The sequence below is a fragment of the Hyperoodon ampullatus genome (assembly GCF_949752795.1).
Source record: "Hyperoodon ampullatus genome assembly, chromosome: X".
Taxonomy (NCBI): domain Eukaryota; kingdom Metazoa; phylum Chordata; class Mammalia; order Artiodactyla; family Ziphiidae; genus Hyperoodon; species Hyperoodon ampullatus.
Window position 1 is genome coordinate 103,583,109 of NC_136913.1, and position 18,776 is coordinate 103,601,884.

The 18,776-nt window shown below is 47.6% G+C and overlaps 2 protein-coding genes across 2 annotated transcripts; one reads left to right on the forward strand and one right to left on the reverse strand.

Annotated features, from left to right (window-relative positions):
* Positions 1-2,081: 2,081 nt before the first annotated feature.
* Positions 2,082-3,172, reverse strand: RNF113A (ring finger protein 113A; the record flags this gene model as incomplete). The annotated part of the gene is made up of 1 exon (XM_079727020.1): positions 2,082-3,172. The coding sequence occupies one exon, from the start codon at positions 3,170-3,172 to the stop codon at positions 2,138-2,140; it is 1,035 nt and encodes a 344-aa protein (XP_079583146.1). The 3' UTR covers positions 2,082-2,137.
* Positions 3,173-3,418: 246 nt separating this feature from the next.
* Positions 3,419-7,042, forward strand: NDUFA1 (NADH:ubiquinone oxidoreductase subunit A1). Its single transcript, XM_079727027.1, has 3 exons — positions 3,419-3,588; positions 4,641-4,730; positions 6,887-7,042. The coding sequence occupies exons 1-3, from the start codon at positions 3,487-3,489 to the stop codon at positions 6,905-6,907; spliced, it is 213 nt and encodes a 70-aa protein (XP_079583153.1). The 5' UTR covers positions 3,419-3,486; the 3' UTR covers positions 6,908-7,042.
* Positions 7,043-18,776: the final 11,734 nt, after the last annotated feature.

Here is an 18,776-nt window from a genome sequence, read left to right on the forward strand (position 1 = left end):
AAAATAACATGGCCCCCCACCCCGCACTCTCATCCCCTTACCTTGCTTCATTGTTCTTCATAGCACTTAGCTCAATCTATTATATATTATGCATGTATAATTCTGTTACTCTCTCTCATGTAAGTTCTAGAGTGCAGGGAGTTGAATGCTTTTGCTTTGGCTGTATCTCCAGTGCTTAAATCAATGCCTGGCATATAGTGGGTGCTCAAAAACTATTTATTAAATGAATGTCCACAGCCTCCGGTCTAGTCCAGTCTGCCATCATATCGTCTGGACTAGTGCACCAGCCTCCTAACTGATCTCCCTGTCTTGTGTCCGATCTCCACAATCCATTTCCCACACTGCAGAATTATCTTTTTAAAATTCAGATCTTATCATCTCACTTTCTTTCTTAAAACCCTTTGATGGCATCCCTTTGCCCTTCTGATAAAGTCCAGAGTCCTTAACATGACTTGCAAGGTGGCTGACTTGGCCCTGACTACCATCTGTCTTTTTCCTCCAGCATCCTGGTCTGCTTCGAGCTCTTAGCTGAAGCCAGTCTCTCTCTTCAGGTCCTTGGTGTATACTAACCCTCTGACTGTGATACTCTTCCTACCACCCCCCTTTCAGGTCTCAATTTGAGGGTCATCTCCTAGGGGAGCCTCCTCTGAGCTCTCAGACTAGGTTAGCCCCTTCAGAGTCCAGCGGCAACTCATCTCTGCTGGCATGCTTTGTTTTCCCCCCCCATATTTATTTTTTTTTGCCACACCACAAGGCTTGCGGGATCTCAGTTCACCAACTTGGGACTGAACTCGGGCCACGGCAGTGGAAGCCCGGAGTCTTAACCACTAGGCCACTAGGGAACTCCCTCCATATTTAATTTTTTTTAAATTTGTAGGAATAACTATTTAGTTTTCACCTATGAAATGAAGTTGCACCGTTTAATTAAAGGTGATAAAAATATTTCTTTTAAAAAATTTAATCATAAACTTTGTAAACATGAAAAATACCTTGAGTACACCACTGATTTTTGCTACTCATTGTCCTGTTTCTTTCCATGACACTTTTTAGAACACTGTCTTCCTTTGCGTTCCACCTCAGTGTAAGCTTCTCTTTCTCCATCTGCCTCTACAACTTCCTCTTTCCTGTTCTGCAGTTTTTTTGTCTCATCTCTTTTTTTGTTTTTGTTTTTGTTTTTTGGGGGGTATGCGGGCCTCTCACTGCTATGGCCTCTCCCATTGCGGAGCACAGGCTCCGGACGCGCAGGCTCAGCGGCCATGGCTCACAGGCCCAGCCGCTCCGCGGCACGTGGGATCCTCCTGGACCGGGGCACGAACCCGTGTTCCCTGCATCGGAAGGCGGACTCTCAACCACTGTGCCACCAGGGAAGCCCTAGATTAACTTTAATAGGGCGTGATCAGCTCTATTACAGGGTCTGAGAGAACAGTTTCAGACAATGGATTATAAAATGTCAGGTTCACAAGTTCAGTCTAGAACTGCATGTCCAATACGGTGGCTACCAGCCACATTTCAAGTGCTGAACAGCCACACGAAGCTAGTGTAGTGGCTGTCATACTGGACCGCAGCGCATAGGCCATTTCAGTCATCCATGGCCGTGGGGTTACCTATAGGTGCTTTAAGGAGAGCAAGGAGCATCTCCCATATGCACAGGCTGTGCGGCTATAGCTACCAGTCTCGCGACCCAATTCTCCCACTCCCACTGCTGCCCTCAACCCCCAACAGACACACCTTGGCTGAGGTGTATTTTGAAGTAGTACGCGCTCCCAAGACAGATAATGTATGAAAGTACTTTTGTAAATTATTAAGTGATGCAAAAATGTGCTATAATAAATAGGTCCAGTTCTTGCTTTCATCACAGCTTTGGTCACTTCAAGCAAATTCTAGCTCTTTTCTCGAACTTCTCCCATCCCCCAAATTTATGCTAAAGGGTTTTGAAAAGTATCTGTTACACACAGGCAGCATTTATACCAGGTAAAAATCCAGATTATACCTACCTTGGTGCTTTTACAAGCCATCCGTCCAGGACCCTACTTCACCACCTGCCTTTTACTCTCACTTTCCCTAGAAAGGAAGGACACAAATTAAGATTTCCAAAACAACAAAACATTTATTTTGAGATTTGAGAATAATGGGAAAATTAAGTAATGGGAATTGGACCCTCATCGGGGTCTTCTGGGAAATCGGAAGCACCACCCTCTTCTGCAGCTCTATGCTTCTCCAGTTTAGCAATCAATTCTTTCGCTGGATTGAAGACGCCATTGGTCTGCTGGTCACAGACATAGCAGCGCGGGGTGGTGCGGAAATGCTGCAGCGCACAGCTCTCGCAGAAATAATGCCTGCACTTGGTGACAACTGGGTTTTGGAAGGTCTGGCGACAGATGAAACACTTGAATGGTATTTCCTCCTCATCGCTTCCCACTTCATAGTTTTCGTCCTCGTAGACACCATAGCGACCCTCATCAAGCTCACGTTCGATCTGCCACCCATGCTTGTAATCTGAACGGTCATGGAGGAATTTGCAGCTGTCTCCGAAGCCGCAAAAGCCAGTCTCTTTGTAGTCCTTACAAATGTCGGGCTGGTAATCCCAGCGCACGGTGGCACGCAGATGCTCGGGAGCTCGGATGGGGCCCTTCCTCACCATCCCGGAGGAAGCATTGCCCATAGACGTATCCTTAGGCTTCATGTATTTCTGATAATTATTGATTCCCCGATAGATCTTGTCATCTTCCTTGCCCCTCAGCTCCTCCTGGATCTTCTGGCTGCGCTCAAAGATGGCTTGCGCGTCACGTTCCTTCTCTGTGTCTAGTTCGTAGACAGCAGTCGCCCCCATATCCTCTGGCCCCACGGGTTTCGCCGAGCGAGTGGACTTATAGACAACGCCGAGGCTCTCGGGCTCGTTCTCCCCCTCCCCCTCCTCGCTACTCAGGTCGCCGTAAACCGCCTTCTGTTTACCACTGCCACGGGTTTTCTGTATCATCGGATTGTGGGTCGCCCGCTTTTTTTCCGGGCGGACCACAGTGTTACCTTCGTCACTGCTGCTGCTGCTGTCTCTGGACTCTTGGTGGCAGACCGGGCGCTTTCTGCGGCCTGCAGCCCCTTTTCGCACAGGCTTTTTGAAAAGAAAGGTGCACACCTGGTCTGTCGTCTTTCCTGGAGAAAGTTGCTCTGCCATTTTAAGAGTTTCGAGCTCCGAAACGGCTGTGGCCTGTTGGGTGGCGCGGAGCTGCTTCACGTCACTGCACGTCTTCCGCTCGACCGCGAGTCGGTGCAAAATCGGCTGTGGGGAGACGACTGTGGGAGGAAGAGTGTGCGAGAGCGCAGGCGCGCGCCACTCTTGGGCCCTGCCGCGCTCCGTCGCTTCCTCCGGACGCATACGTGACCCCGCCCCGCTCATGCGCTGCCGCGGAAGTTACCGGAAAGGGATTGAAGCCGGGTCACCTTTAAGGAGCTTGGAAGGAAGTGTTTGGCCTTGGTAACGGTGTCGCGATGTGGTTCGAGATTCTCCCAGGGATCGCCGTCATGGCCGCGTGCTTATTCATCCCGGGAATGGCCACTGCACGCATCCACAGGTTCACTAACGGGGGCAAGGTAAGGCGGCTTCTCCGGCCCGGCGGCTGACTCCACCGGCTGGCGTTACAAAATGGGCGGTGGGGTCGGGAACCCGTTAGGACCCGGAGCCTCTCTCCGAGATGGGGAATACCGAGATCGGCCCTTTTTCTTTTTATTGCCTAAAAGTCGAGGCTTGCGGAACGAAGCCAACGGGAACCGTATTCTACTTTAGCAAGAAACAGCTGGTTGCTAGGTGAAGCGTGGGCAGGAGGGCGGAGTAGAGTTTTGGGGGCTGGAAAGGCAGGAGATTGAAAGAGGTAGGTCCAAACTGCTAGGCAGAGGAGAGAGGCGTCAATTACCCTTGGCCCCACTCCCTCTGACCTCTGGTCTCCTTTCTTGCTGGATTTTGATTTCTAGCATCCATATCTTGGTATCTTCTTGTTTTTCACGTTTTTCCTAGCCTTTTTTTTTTTTTTTTTTTTGGCCGCGCCGCGCGGCTTGTGGGATCTCAGTTCCCCGACCAGGGGTTGAACCCCGCTCGGGCAGTGAAAGCGCCCACTCCTAACCACTGGACCTCCAGGAAATTCCCCTTAATTAGGTTTTTTTTTTACCTTGACATTTTTTATCCTCCCACTTTCTCTTGCAAGCCTTTAGGAACTTAGGTCATGCTCCTGTTTTTCACATTAGGATTGTGATTTTCCTCTCTAATTAGTCCTTCACATTATCTCTAAAGTACAGAGTATAAATGTATTTACTTTCTGGTTTTGTGATTGTCTTTCACTTGTGATCTACCACTGTTGTTTCTTCTCACTAGGGTCCCCAAAGGGAACAAGTAGTCATGACTTTAAAAAAAAAAAAAAGAAAGGAGGAAAGAAAAAAATGATGCTGGTTAAAATAGAAAGTGTAAGAACTCATGGTTACCATCTTAACTCTAAAGTTTAGTGGTCTGATTTTATTTAGGATTCTGGTCTTATATTGTTAATTTGGTTTTTATATCAGTGATTCCATTTTTCTGGAATGTCACTTATTAATATCCCTCTGTTGGGTCACTCATCTTTATAAACTACAATAACAGTTTCTTTTAATTGTAGGAAAAAAGGGTTGCCCATTATTCATATCAGTGGCATTTGATGGAAAGAGATAGGCGCATCTCTGGAGTTAATCGTTACTATGTGTCAAAGGTAAGATGGCTCTGACGCTAGCCCATCTGTCAGGGTTGAGGTGCATTCTGGTTAATGTTTTGCCAAAGGTCTTACAGCAGACTGGGAAAATGCAAACTAAAATAGCACTGTCTTTTACATATTTTATGATCCTTTGCATTTCTTATTATGTGGATCATCTGCCTATATCCTTTCTTGTTCTGTTGTCTTTTTCTTTTTGATTTATAGGGCTCCTTATATATATATTAGAGATATTAATCTTTTGTCTCTTTTATATGTGGCAAGTATTTTTCCCAGTCTGCTGTCTTTTTTACTTTATGGTGGCTTTCGTCAGATAGGTTTTTTTTAACATCTTTATTGGAGTATAATTGCTTTACAATGGTGTGTTAGTCTCTGCTTTATAACAAAGTGAATCGGTTATACATATACATATGTTCCCATATCTCTTCCCTCTTGCGTCTCCCTCCCTCCCACCCTTCCTATCCCACCCCTCTAGGTGGTCACAAAGCACCGAGCTGATCAGATAGTTTTTAATCTTGATGTTCAGTTTATCATATTTTATCGTTCTGGATTTTGGGTTTTATATCTTGTTTAAAAATGACTTTTGTACCCAAGATTCTAAAAATATATTTCTACAGTTTCTCCAAATACCATTACAGTCTTTTTTCCTTTTTTACATTTAGTGCTCTGACCTGTCTACAGGTCATTTTGGGGTATAATGTGAAGCAAGGATTTAACTTTAGTTTTCTCCAAGAAACAGCCAGTTGTCACAGTTATCTGCATATGGAAAAGTCCATTTTTTATTTGAAATACCACTCTAGTAAACTAAATGTCCATATACACATGGGCCTGTTCCATGAATGCACTCTCCTCTACTCCATTGGTTTGCCAGTTCCTGCACCAGTACATTAAAGAATTACTATAATTTTTTATTTGATTGAGTCATATGAAACTGCTGTTTTTGTGGGTCAAAAATGGCCAAGCAGTAGCATTTTCATATGGTTCAACTTAATAGTATGTCTTATATATTGTAGGAATTCATCCTCATTATTCTTGTACAAATTTTTTACTATTTTATACTTTCTCCTTGCTAATTCACCCTTCACAGCAAATCTAGGTAAATATTAATTCCATTTTATAGATGAGAAAACAGAAAGTCAGAGTGATTAAATTACAGTATAAGGACTCAACCTATGTGATCTGCCTCTCAGTATAGTGCTATTTGAGAATCTAATCTGATGAACATGATGATAGATATCTACTCATCTAGAGTGGTATTTCTCAAAGTATGGTTCAAGAATAACCAAAAAAAGGGGGAGTGGGGGAGGAATTCCCTGGCGGTCCGGTGGTTAGGACTCTGAGCTTCCACTGCAAGGAGCAGGGACATGGGGCACGGGTTCGATCCCTGGTCAGGGAACTCAGATCCTGCAAGCCGCACAGCCAAAAAGAAAAAAAAGAAAAAAAAAAAGTATGCCATCAGGATCACCTGGCATGTGAGATAAAATACAGATTCCTAGGACCCTGACTGGATCAAATGAATTAGGATTTTTACAGGGTGGCTCCTAGGACTATGCAATTTTAATTTCTCTCAAGTTGATTCTTCCTTCAATTGGAACAGAATACGTGGAATGTGTTATTTTAACCCCTGGAAGAAATGTCATCACTGATTACTCTTTTACTTTGTTGTTTCTGAAGTATTTGGTTGTGAACTGAGTAAGATAGAGTGGTCTTCTGAATAGTGTCATGCTTACAAGGCAAGAGTTCCGGAGTTGGGGGTCCCTGAACTTGAATTCTGGCTTTACTGCTTCCTTACTGACTTAAACAAGGGACTTTAAACCTCTCTGAGCCTCCATTTTTTTCACCTGTAAAAAAGTAGAATGGGGCTAATAATATCTTCCTGATGTTGGCTGTTATTTTATAAAATGGATTTACCTTACTGTCCTCTGACGCTGAGGGTGCTTTGTAGAAGGATCCAGGTGGTAAATAGTTGCTTTACTTTAGTTTTGATTGCAAGTGGAAGGGGGGTTGTCTTTTCATATAAAGTGGTATGTTTGCTACTGTCAGAAAATGAAAATTAGGAGTCATTATAGGTTATAGGAATCATTGTAGGTTATAGTACATGTACATCTTTGACAGGAACAGAATTCTCACATTTTCCTTTTTAAACTGTTTTTCAGGGTTTGGAGAACATTGATTAAGGAAGCATTTTCCTGATTGATGAAAAATAACTCAGTTATGCTTGTCGACCCCTGCTAGAAGGTTATGCAGTGTATTGTGTTGCATGCAGTGTATTTTGTAGTGTGTAATAAAAATAAAACAAAAAAGTAAAATCAGAGGTTTTCTTTACTTTTTAGAATGGTACTACACAAGATCAAGCAGTCTACCCAATGTAGCTTTATCACTTTAAAAAAACTAAAGGCAACTGAGGCTTGTAAAATTATAGACGTAATGTACACCAAGTGCCGATCACTGTGCCTGGTGCCTAATGTGTAACAAATGGTAGTTCCTGCTATTGTAATATTACTGAAAACCATTGTTTCTTCAGAGATTGCTAGGAGAATACAGAAAAAGTAGTACTTTGTTTTTTTTCTAGTTCCTTTTCTGGGTGAATCCTATGTGCTTAAAATTGCAGACCACACCTTCAACTTTCATGCACTCTGTATCCAGCACATAGTATTCACTTAAGTGTTGATTTTTATTTTAGATTGCTGTGTAGAGCAGCAACAACAGTGATTATGTTTATTAGAATGAGTGTACCGACCATTTGAAATAAAGAATTGCACGTTCAGATAATATGAAGATCTGAAAAGGTGTAACTACTGTGAAGATGGTGATACTCCATGTGTACAGATCAACACCCCAGGTGACCACAGGACCTCTGGGTGAGAAAACTAAGTTATTTGTCACCCCCATCTTTTTTTTTTTTTTTTTTGTGGTATGCGGGCCTCTCACTGTTGTGGCCTCTCCCGTTGCGGAGCACAGGCTCCGGACGCGCAGGCTCAGCAGCCATGGCTCACGGGCCCAGCCGCTCCACGGCATATGGGATCCTCCCAGACCGGGGCACGAACCCGTATCCCCTGCATCGGCAGGCGGACTCTCAACCACCGCGCCACCAGGGAGGCCCCTGTCACCCCCATCTTTTATTTAGTTTAACATTTGATCTGCTGGTTACCTTAAACACACCTGCACTGTATAGTTTCCATTGACCTCATCTTACAGGACAGGGCTTACAGAGGAAGGAGGTGGCAGTCCCACTTAGAGGAATACTGTATATTGTGCCACCCTGTGATGATGAAACTGTTTAAGGAAAGCTGTGGTCATGGTTACAAATTTAATACAACCTCTAGTCTTTATTTAGTGCTACACAGGGCTCATTTTGCTGACTGTTATGAGAACTATCTCTGGAAAGGAAGAGAGAGGGCAGGTAGTACAGATAGGAATACAGGAGACTTACTGACAACATTACTAAATTTGTCACTAAATCTATTGATTTTTAGGTCTGTTCTCTGTCCACTGTACCTCTAGGCGGGGCTCATCCACTAGAGGATTCATCCTCAGATGAATGTCAGGGCTGTATAGGGAGGGGCTACAAAGTGACAGAAAATCAGTTGGTCAGGTTTAGCATTAGCGTCCGAATTCTTCACTCCCTTTTTTGTGGCACTTGCTATGAAATTTAGCCTTATTTTTATACTCCACTGCCAGGGAGTAAACCAGATTAAAATGCACACTTTGAAGCTAGAAGACTAGAGTGGTGCATTGTAGCCTGCATTTCTCTTGATTTTTTGAAAGTGCAGTTAGCCAGAGGGGTTTTCTTACAGCAGCTATGACAGATGTGGTCTGGCTACTGACCTCGGGTCCATTGGTCACCTGCTTTTAAGGCAAGTTGAAAGGATGCTTGGTAAACGATGCCATTCATTTGGTTTTATTATCTTTTTAATTTATGTTTATTGAAGTATAGTTGGTGTACAATATTATATAAGTTTCAGGTATACAACAAAGTCACAATTTTTAAAGGTTACACTCCATTTATAGTTATTATAAAATATTGGCTATATTCCCTGTCCTGTACAATATATCCTTGCAGCTAATTTTATACATATGGTTTTATTCTTTAACTTTTAAAACAGATACTGTATTCACATAGCTCAAAAATCCAACAGTATGGGCTTCCCTGGTGGCGCAGTGGTTGAGAGTCCGCCTGCCGATGCAGGGGACACGGGTTCGTGTCCCGGTCTGGGAGGATCCCACATGCCGCGGAGTGGCTGGGTCCGTGAGCCATGGCCGCTGAGCCTTGCGCATCCGGAGCCTGTGCTCCGCAACGGGAGAGGCCACAACAGTGAGAGGCCCGCGTACCACAAAAAAAAAAAAAAAAAAAAAAAAAAAAAAAAAATCCAACAGTATAAGGTATTCAGTGAAAAGACTTGTTCCAGTCCCCTGCCCAGCACCTGCCCCACTATCACACTACCCCAAAGGGTCTCTATGCATGTAGAAATACAAACACGTGTTCTTCTGTCTTCTGTGATGGTAACATTTGATACACAGTTTACCTTTATGTCACTTGTTTGGAAGAATGGTTCTTGTTTGAAATTATATCTGCCAGGCTGCCATCATTACTTGTAGGGTCAAATGAAATAGTCAGTAGGAAAAGAGATTGAAAAAGTTTAGAGGAAGCCACACACATTCAGAAGGGGGTTGAAAGAGGATGGCCCTGCCCTTTGGGAAACACTTTTAGGTGAAATATTTATGAAAAAAAAGGACAACGCTCTAGAATCAGCAATTCCAACTTATAAGGACCCTTAGACATCTAGTCCAAATTCTGATTGCTCAGTTGAGGAAACAAAGGTTCAGCGATGGGAAGCCATCACCTGGCTAGCTAGTAGCAGACCTGGGACTAGAATCTCGGTGTCTAGACCCCCAACCTAGTGTACTTTTAACTGTTCTTTGTGGCTCACTTCAATAAACACTGCTGAGTGACTGCCACATGCCAGGTACTGTGCCCCAGATTTGAATAAGACAGCCTCGCCCTTCTGGAGCTCAGTCCGGAGGACTGCAAGGCAATTACAGGATGGGGTGGTGAGTGCTATGACAGGGGTCTGCAGAAGGTGCTGTGGGAGCACACAGCTGGGATCTGACCCAACCTTCAGGTGGGCGGAAGGGAAAGGGCTTCAGGTAAGTTCCAGGTGATGCCCACACCGAGCCAAGTCTTGAAGGTTGGGGAGCATTCACGAGATAAGCAACTGAGGCGAGAAAGCAGCGCGAGTGTGAGGACACAAACTAGCGTGGCTGTGTGGGAAAGAGCCGCAAGTCTGTGCAGAACTAGAGCAAAGAGTGTGAGGCAGGAAGGAGAGGGAAGAGGGACCAGAGAGGCTGGCAGGGCCCAGAACACCAAGGGCCTGGCCTGTCTCCCTTGGGTGTCAGACTTTGTCCAGGGCAGCTGGAAGCCTCTGGGGGCGGCAAGCAGGAGAGTGAGGTGGGGACATGCAACCATCTGCCGGGCTGCTCTGCAGAGCACGGACTTAAAGACGTGCTTCTCAGCCAGGGTGAGTTTGCTCGTCAGGGCACATTCGGAAAGTTTGGAGACATTTTCACCGTCACGTGGAGAGTCGGGGGAGGTGCTACTGACATCTAGTGGGTAGAGCCTACAGTGCAGGGGCCAGCCCCTCCCAGGACAGTTTTAGGGAGCCCACGACGTCAACACTGCTGAGATGGAGAAACTCTGAAAGCAGCAGGGTCTCCATCAAGCAACATGCCAGGAAGTGTTACTTATTTTTTTTATTTTTTATTTTTGGCACGGCTTGCGGGATCTTAGTTCCCCAACCAGGGATCAAACCCGTGCCCCGTGCAGTGGAAGCTCGGAGTCTTAACCACTGGACCGCCAGGGAAGTCCAGAAATGTTGCTGTTGTTTTTTTTAAAAAAATTCCTACTTATTCAGGTCAGGAGTCTATGGGAGTAATTCCCCTTTTCCTCTAGTTCCTCATTCTTTTTTCATTAGAGTTCAGATCCCAGATTCTCTCTCGGCTCATTTGTAAACCTGAACTTTATCCCATCCCTGGAGGCATTTGTTTTCCCATGGATGTATCCCAACTCACTGCGAGTGACCTGCTTCAAGTCGAGAAGGCAAAGAACAAACCGTTTCTTTTCTGAAGGGCTGTGGAGAATCGGAACTTTGGGGGGATCAGCACATCAGGAGGCTCGCCGCCTCCAGCTGTGTGACCTCACGCAAGTCACTTCACTGCTCTGAGGCTCAGGTCTCCTCCTGTCTTCCAAGGGAGGATAGTACGCGCTCTGCACACGTCCCTGGGTATCTAAGACAGTCAGGACGTCATGTATGTGGAGTAGTTTGTAACTGGGCAGCCCTGTGCCTGTGGAGGGGATCACTGCTGGCACTGCAAGCACCCCTGGAACAGCTGTCCAGTCCACTCCCAGGTCGGCCAAAGGCACCCGAATGTGGTAGGAGGACCCTCAGGCCCGCTGCGGAACCAAGTGTAGGTGGCGGCAGCAGTCTTGGGTCCTCTCTTAGAATGAGTGATCACACCTAGGGATTCGCAGAACACCGCAACAAAGACAACAGACTGCACTAACCTCTATAAGGACACGCATTGCTCTGAAGGTGTGTTCTGAGAGCAGAGAGGAAAATGCAGTTTCTTGCCGCCGTGAGGACCGAGTGCCCGGTTACCCCTCTCGGCAGACACGACCTGCTCTGTTCTAGGAGAAGGTGGTGACCGGATGGGACTGAAGCTGGCCGTCCTCAACAGGGAGCCTTTGGATGGGAGGAGGGTGGAGAGTTAAACACCACTTGGTTTTCAAGATTTCATATCACCCTGATACTTTTGTGACCTGAGAACTCAAATGATTCTACTACACTTTTGTGACACACAAGACACACGGAACAGTTATCGAGGTTTTTCTTTCCCAAGTATGTCGATGCAGATTTTACGTATCTAAAAACTCTGGCGTTCAGCTTCTTGGTTTGGGTCCCCGTGTGCTTCTGTAATGCTGCCTTCCTCCACCCCACCTCATCCACACACCCCTGACCCAATATTTCATCTCTTAGGTTTGCATACTCGGGAATATTCTTTTGGGATGTGCTCTTCCTTTGCTTCCCAGATGAAGCTGGAGTAGACCCTGAGCTAGACCCTGAGGGGTTCAGAATGTTCTTATGACCTTCACACATGGGGCACTGTTGATAAAAGATGAGGACATTTCTGTAAGGAATAAATCCAATGCTATGTTTGCATAATCTTTAATTGTTAAAGGTTGCTTTGGCCTATTTGTGTACCCTCTGTGTCTGATGCTTTTGGCCATAATATACCTCTTCCGCCCCCAAAGTCTCTTTAGCAATGCAGAGCCAAGTCACTGCTTTTGGGATTTCCACAAATATTGATTGAGGACTAAAGACCTAATTGTTCTTTTCAGGGCATCCCTGAGAAAATGGCCTCGCAGATCTTACTTGTGTAAACCCATGTAACTGGTGCTTTACTAGTTTGAACACATTTTGTTTCATCTGTTGTTCTGTTTCTTGGCAGGCGTCTTCCTAAGTTCCAGAAAACATGGAGAAACCAATTATGATATATGGGCTAGAGAGTAGTCAGGTAATAAAATGTACAAACAAGTATGCAATTTCAGTTATGACCCTAAAGGACTGTAATACCAAAGACAATAGGAAAAACGGGAAGACAATGGAAACACTGAGCATCACTGCCCCCAAGAAAACAAGAATCTTTTCCGTGTGTTTAGGAGTTTCTTTGGTATACCTGCCTGTCCCCCTGTGTGCCACCTACCACACGGCTGGGGAGTGTCTCTTTCACTTAGCAGACAGATTTTTTTCCTTCTAGGTTTAATACCCTTTGTTTCTAGAGGCCAGAAAACAGCATAGGCCCCCAGAAGCCCACTCCGGTCTCTCATCTCTAAGAGCCTGGTCTTTGGGGCAAGGTGGGTTAGGTATCTAGGGCAACTCTGGAGTTTTCATCCAGTGTCTGTTGGGGGCAGCCCAGTGTGGTTATGACCATGGAACAGAACATCAAGGCATCACCATCAAAAGTCCAGTCATCCAGGAACAGCTCTGCCATAGTACTTGTGTTCTGAGCATGGCACTGTTCAGTGTGGCACTCGCCCTATGGCAGACCTGCATGCTCAAGAACAGCTGGAACGTTCTGAGAGGTTCTTATGACATCATGACTGTCAGGGATCCACCCACCTGGGACTGACTGGCACAGTACAGCTCTCAGGGTGTGTGGCCTTTATGGATGGAGAATGGGCCTCAGTTTAGGAAAGGCCCTGGGCTCCTAGCACCTCCTCTCCCTTCCCGGGACAGTGTGGTGGCCTTTTAGACTGGAAGTGAGGTCACTCTGCCACACACTTAGAACCTGCCCCAACCCAAGATGCCTTGCTACATTTGACTCATTGGTTCTCTTTTCACGTGAGCACACCTTATCTTCCCAACTAGATTGTAGGTGCATTGAGGGTGGGAACCTTGTCTCACTCAGCTTCACTTCACCACAGTGCCTGCCACCTGTCCACTTTGCAGTACTTAGAAGATATGTGCTGGCTGACTGGGCTCACTTGACAGGAGAACGTCAGCATTTAGCCCGAGCTTCATCGCTGAGAACTGACAGCCTTGCTGGACATAGGCAGGGAGGAGGAAAGGCGGGGTGGGAGAGTAAGAAGATAAATAAGGGAAGGGGGTGACTGGGTGAGCATGAGGGTACAAGACGAGGCAAGGGCAGGAACTGGGTGGGAACTGACATGACTGAAGGGCTACAGGTGGGAAAGAATAGAATCCAAGGCCCAAGGTGTGGCTTCCTTCCTCGTGCGCTGACGTCAATCGCCCCGGCCAGCACCCCCCAACTGCCCTCAATTCAGGAAGGAGCTGACAGCGACGGAAGCAACTCCTCGCTCTAGTGAGCACCGCATCCTGGGTACAAATTCGCCCCACTTCCCATATGCGGGGGGCAAGTGAGGCCCCTGCCCTCTCCCTCCCCTGGCGGAAGGAAGGAAGCCCAGGAGGCGGGCTCACACGTCTGACCCCGTGTGTGTGTGTGTGTGTGTCGATGATCTCCCTGAAGTGGACCGGCCACGCTCCGCGCACTCACTGGGCTGCCGTCAGGGTCTGGAAGGGCTTCGTGGCGGGTCTGGGTCCGCGGGGCACATCTTTGCACGCAGGCTCCACCTTCTTGCAGGGGCCAGGCTGGACCAGGCGCCGTGTGTGTGGGAGGGGGGCTGCCAAGGCTTATTTCCTGCTCCCGCCCTCGTGCCCCACCGGCACCTCTCCGGGGCTCCGTGCCACTTCTCCACACTCAGCTGCGCCGGGAAGGAGGCACCCGAGGAGGGTGTGCTTTGGAAGAACCTGTCCTCAGTGCTGCCTGAGAGTTCAAAAGGCCTCTCAACCTGGACAGCCTGGAGGCCAGAATTTGTCGCTTCAGTGAGCAGCCTGGCTGGGGGTAGGAGGTGAAGTTCTGGCCCACCCACTTGCAGCTCCTGCTTCAAAGAGGAGCCTTTCTAATCGTCTGGGAAATCTCTCCTGGCTCCCCCACGCAAACACTTTGTCTTCTAGGAGTTTCTCATAGCTGGCCTGCAAGTCTCTCTCCTCCGGGCAATTAAGAATCCCACTGCCCGCCCTTCCAGGCCAGGTCCTCACCCTGGGCCTCACACCAATGGCCCCAGGGCTTCTTAGGAGAGGTCTTGCTGCCCCTGCCCACAAAAGCTTGGCATGCAGGAGGCTGGAGCTCTGCCCTTTTGCAATGCATCTACGTAGGGCCTAGTGTTTCCAGTTTCTCCTCTTTCCCCCAGGGAACCCAGGAGGAGGGCGGGGTGTGGACCAGGGCCTGCTATGGCACTAGAAGGTTCATGGCAGTTGGTCTGATGGACCTTGTGGGAGTCAGATCAGCAAACAGAACTGAGGCCAGTCCTTATCATCAATCGTTTTCGTAGATCAGGAGCCTGTGGGCTCACCAAGGGCAGTGTCCACACGAGTCCTCCTCCTGCTTTGGCTCCTGGGCACCAAGCCTAAACAGTGAGAGCTCAAGACACACCCGCCCCTGTTATCCTAGGCACATTCTCCTAGCTTTGGGGAAGTGACCGGCTCTTTCTGACTGCTGTACTTTTTTTTTTTTTTTTTTTTTGCGGTACGTGGGCTTCTCACTGTTGTGGCCTCTCCCGTTGTGGACCACAGGCTCCGGACGCGCAGGCTCAGCGGCCATGGCTCACGGACCCAGCCTCTCCGCGGCATGTGGGATCTTCCCGGACCGGGGCACGAACCTGTATCCCCTGCATCGGCAGGCGGACTCTCAACCAGTGTGCCACCAGGGAAGCCCCTGCTGTACTTTTTGATTCTCCCCGTTATGGTTTGTCTCTTCGTCATGATTGTGGTACCTAATGGTTATTGGGTACTGTGGACAAAAGAAAGCCGCCTGCCATTCTACTAAACAAACAATGTTGCCCGCCATCAGGCCAGGAGCCATTGCAGCTGCACCCCCAGCCCAACAGAAAACGATACTGGCCCTAGATAGTTAAGATGCATATCTAAGGAATGATTTCAATGAGCCCAGACTCTGGCATCTTCACATACAGAGAAAAGCACTAAAGTCATGAACTTGAGATGTTTTTTGTGATTAGCAATAATCGTTTGATGTTTGACAACATTTTTTTTTCAGCAAAAACTCCTGTATATCGTGGCTCCTCCCTTAGCTCTTCAGAACAGTTCCTCAGAGCTCTCTGAGATGCTGTCTCATGGGCTATAGTCCTCAGTAAGGTCCCTGAATAAAACAGAACTTAAAACTTTTAGGTTGTGCTTTTCTTTTCTCCAGTCAACAGCACTTAGAGTGTGCCTGTCCTTGTTTTGAGCGCTCTGCATGAATCGCTTCCTTTCATCTTCTTATCAGCCTTACGAAGTGATGCCTATCAAGATCCCCATTGTACACATGAAGCTCAGAGAGGTGAAACAACCTGCCTAAAGTCACAAAGCCAGTGCATGGCAGAGCTGGGGTTTGAAATCCTGTCTGTGATCAGAGTCTGAGTTCCTCCATCTAAGCCACAGTACCTCCCACCCCAGTCCATCCCCAGTCCATCCCTACCTCATTACACCATCTCAGCAGTCTCTGTGTGTGGGTCCTGGATCTGTGTGTGTCTTCCAGGCAGTGAGCTCAGCATTTCATCCTGGGTAAAGAGGACACTTAGCAAAGCACCTTCCTTTCTTTATTGGGATTGAGACCAACTGTCTTATGGTAAGAAACCAACCACTCCATATATAAAGCACAGTGGTTAAGCGCAGGGGTTCTGAGACTTAGGGCTTTCATGGATTAAGATAATTAATAAAATAAAACTGGGTCCGGGCTTCCCTGGTGGCGCAGTGCTTGAGAGTCTGCCTGCCGATGCAGGGGACACAGGTTCGTGCCCCGGTCTGGGAAGATCCCACATGCCGCGGAGCGGCTGGGCCCGTGAGCCATGGGCGCTGAGCCTGCGTGTCCGAAGCCTGTGCTCCGCAACGGGAGAGGCCACAACAGTGAGAGGCCTGCGTACCACACACACACACAAAATAAATAAAAAATAAAATAAAATAAAACTGGGTCCTAACACAGGGCCAATGACTTTTGATTTCACCATTTAAAAGAACACTATTTATACTACTACTACTACTATTAATAGTACTACTAGAAATAATATCTAACCATTATAGAGAGAGGCTATGATGTACCAAGCACTGTTCTCAGTCTTTACGTGAATTATCTGATTTGATCCTCATAAAGAACCCTATTCCATAGGCACTGTTATCCCCGTTTTATAGACAAAAAAACTAAGAAACGTTAAGTAAATTGTTCCTGGGTCTGTGCTGATAACCACTACAATATAAGCTCACCCTTGATTCATAAAAGACATCTTTGAAAAAAATCAAGCACACAAGGGAGACTTTAACCTCAGAATTTGGGAATAAATAAGTAAAAGCTCAGTGAAGTTGGACAGCTCTGGGTTTGAGTTTGGGGCAACTTATTTAATACTCTCTGTGCCTCTGTTCAACTGTAATGAAAGCACTGACACCTACCTAATGGGGCTATTGTGAGGAGTAAATAAGCCCTTCCCACGGTGACTGGCACATAATAAGGACCCCCAGTACATACCAGCTGCAGGCTTACTATTCCTCCTGGCACAGCCCTGTGAGCCCATCTGCTGGGGAGAAGCTGGGTATGGACAGGACAGCTTGGTCCTGCTTTGCAGGTCAGATTGTTGCTGTGACTGACTGTTCACCTCTCTCACTAACAGAAGCAGTCAAACATTTGGGCTTTACTTCCCATTGGTTGAAATTGGTGTTGCCTTGGCAGCACGTGTAAACATTCTGGCTGGGAATCCTGGGGAAAAGCTGCCCAGAGACTTTCTGAGGCTTCCCGGGCTACTACTGTTCCACACAAGGATCTGGTCACTCAGGTACTGAGGGTTATTAAGGGTGGGAGGGTTCCACAAAAAGGACCTGCAGTTGTTCTCCCCATTCATCGCTCAGACCACAAACTTGGCCCCGGCCCTTCACACCCATTTTGCCCATTTGGCCTCTCATTAGGAAGGGAAGGGGAGAAAAAGAACTAAGAGAGGCCAGTTGGAGGGATGCTTTAGACTGGTGCCCACAGGTGTGTGAGGGTAACATCTGAACTTTCCTGAGCCCTGCTCCCCCCTTTCCCTCTGCCACTGGAGCACAGGGCTCCCTGGGTCCTTCCATAGACAAGGCCCCTACCTTATTTGCTAGGTGTCGAAGGGCACAGATTTGGCTTCCAGTCAATTTGTCAAGAAGCAGTTTGCTGAAAGCCAAGTCGCTGAATGACCAAGTAGCCAAATGGGCCATTTTCTGAAGGATCACGTTGCTGTATGGTTAACTCACCAAAGCCTACTGAACTTACCAATTTACCGAAAAACTATTGTTGTCTAACTATAGAGTTTACGGCAAATTGCTTTGGCCAAATTGGCATGGGCCTTGGGCTGGGGAGAGCTAGTTCTCTAGAGCTAAGGGCCTCCAGACACCCTTACCGCCACCCTTCAGGTCCTCCTCACTCTGGGATGGGCAGCCTGAGAAGATTCCACTTTCCTCCAGAGGATGACGCTGTCCGCCAGTTGCAGCAACAGGGAACTGAGGCAGAGGCAAACGAACTTAAAATGCTGACGTGCAACGCAAATGAACACGAGTCAGTATTATTCCCAGAATGTTTAAAGGCTGTTCACACCATTTCTGGCCTGACGGACAGGGGAACTGGGGTTGCTTTGTACAGCACTCACCACACCTTGGGACCCGTGATGTCCAGAAAGGGAACAAAGGGTGACTGTTCTTGAAAGAGGCTCACAGAGAGTGAGCACATTCTGGACGGCAGACGGAAATGTGAGATCAGGGCCCCAGGACTCTTTGTGAATCTTGGAGGGAGGAGAGTGGGGTGATTAAGAGCACAGGCTGTGGAGCCGGATGGTCTGGTGTGAGCTTGGCTTCCTCATCTCACATGGTAACAGGAGTCCCTCTCTTTATGACTCAGGGCCCCAGCAGGAAATTGTTGGCATATAGAAAATAGGAGAGGTGGAGAAGTGTTAAGTAAAGGGAATATTTACAAAGGTGTGGGCAGAGGGTAGGGAAAGGAGGGGCTGGTAACAGTGGGGCCATGGGGTTGAGGGGAGAGGAAGGTTACCCTCACCAGACTGACAAGTTGTGAGCAAGCTGCCCCGGGACAGATGGACACCTCCTCCACACAGCCAGCCGCAGGTGACCCTGGAGGCGGAGAGCCCTGGTGAATACATGCCCGGAGCTCACTCTTCTCCCTTCAGCCTGGTTTCCCCATTGTGTGGCACCTCCTGGAAGCCAGAGGGCATGGGAGAGCCCACTGCTGCAGTCCCAGCAGGTCAGCGTTCCAGGGCAGAGAGCGGGGGAGGTGGGGAGAGTGGGCCTGGAAGGGCACAGGGAAGGTCTCCAGCCATGATCTCACAGCGCTGTGCTAAGAGCTAAATGGAACAAGGCCCATTAAACACCCCAAACTGGGAGTTGCTATTTTTACAAAAATAAATAGCTCCCCTGGGAGTGAGAGAGCCACTTTCATGCAGGGCCC

Coding starts and splice junctions, on each gene's coding strand:
- NDUFA1 (XM_079727027.1), top strand. CDS start 3,487: ATGTGGTTCGAGATTCTCCCAGGGATCGCCGTCATGGCCGCGTGCTTA. Junction 3,589..4,640: donor GGTTCACTAACGGGGGCAAG/GTAAGGCGGCTT, acceptor TTTTAATTGTAG/GAAAAAAGGGTTGCCCATTA. Junction 4,731..6,886: donor ATCGTTACTATGTGTCAAAG/GTAAGATGGCTC, acceptor ACTGTTTTTCAG/GGTTTGGAGAACATTGATTA.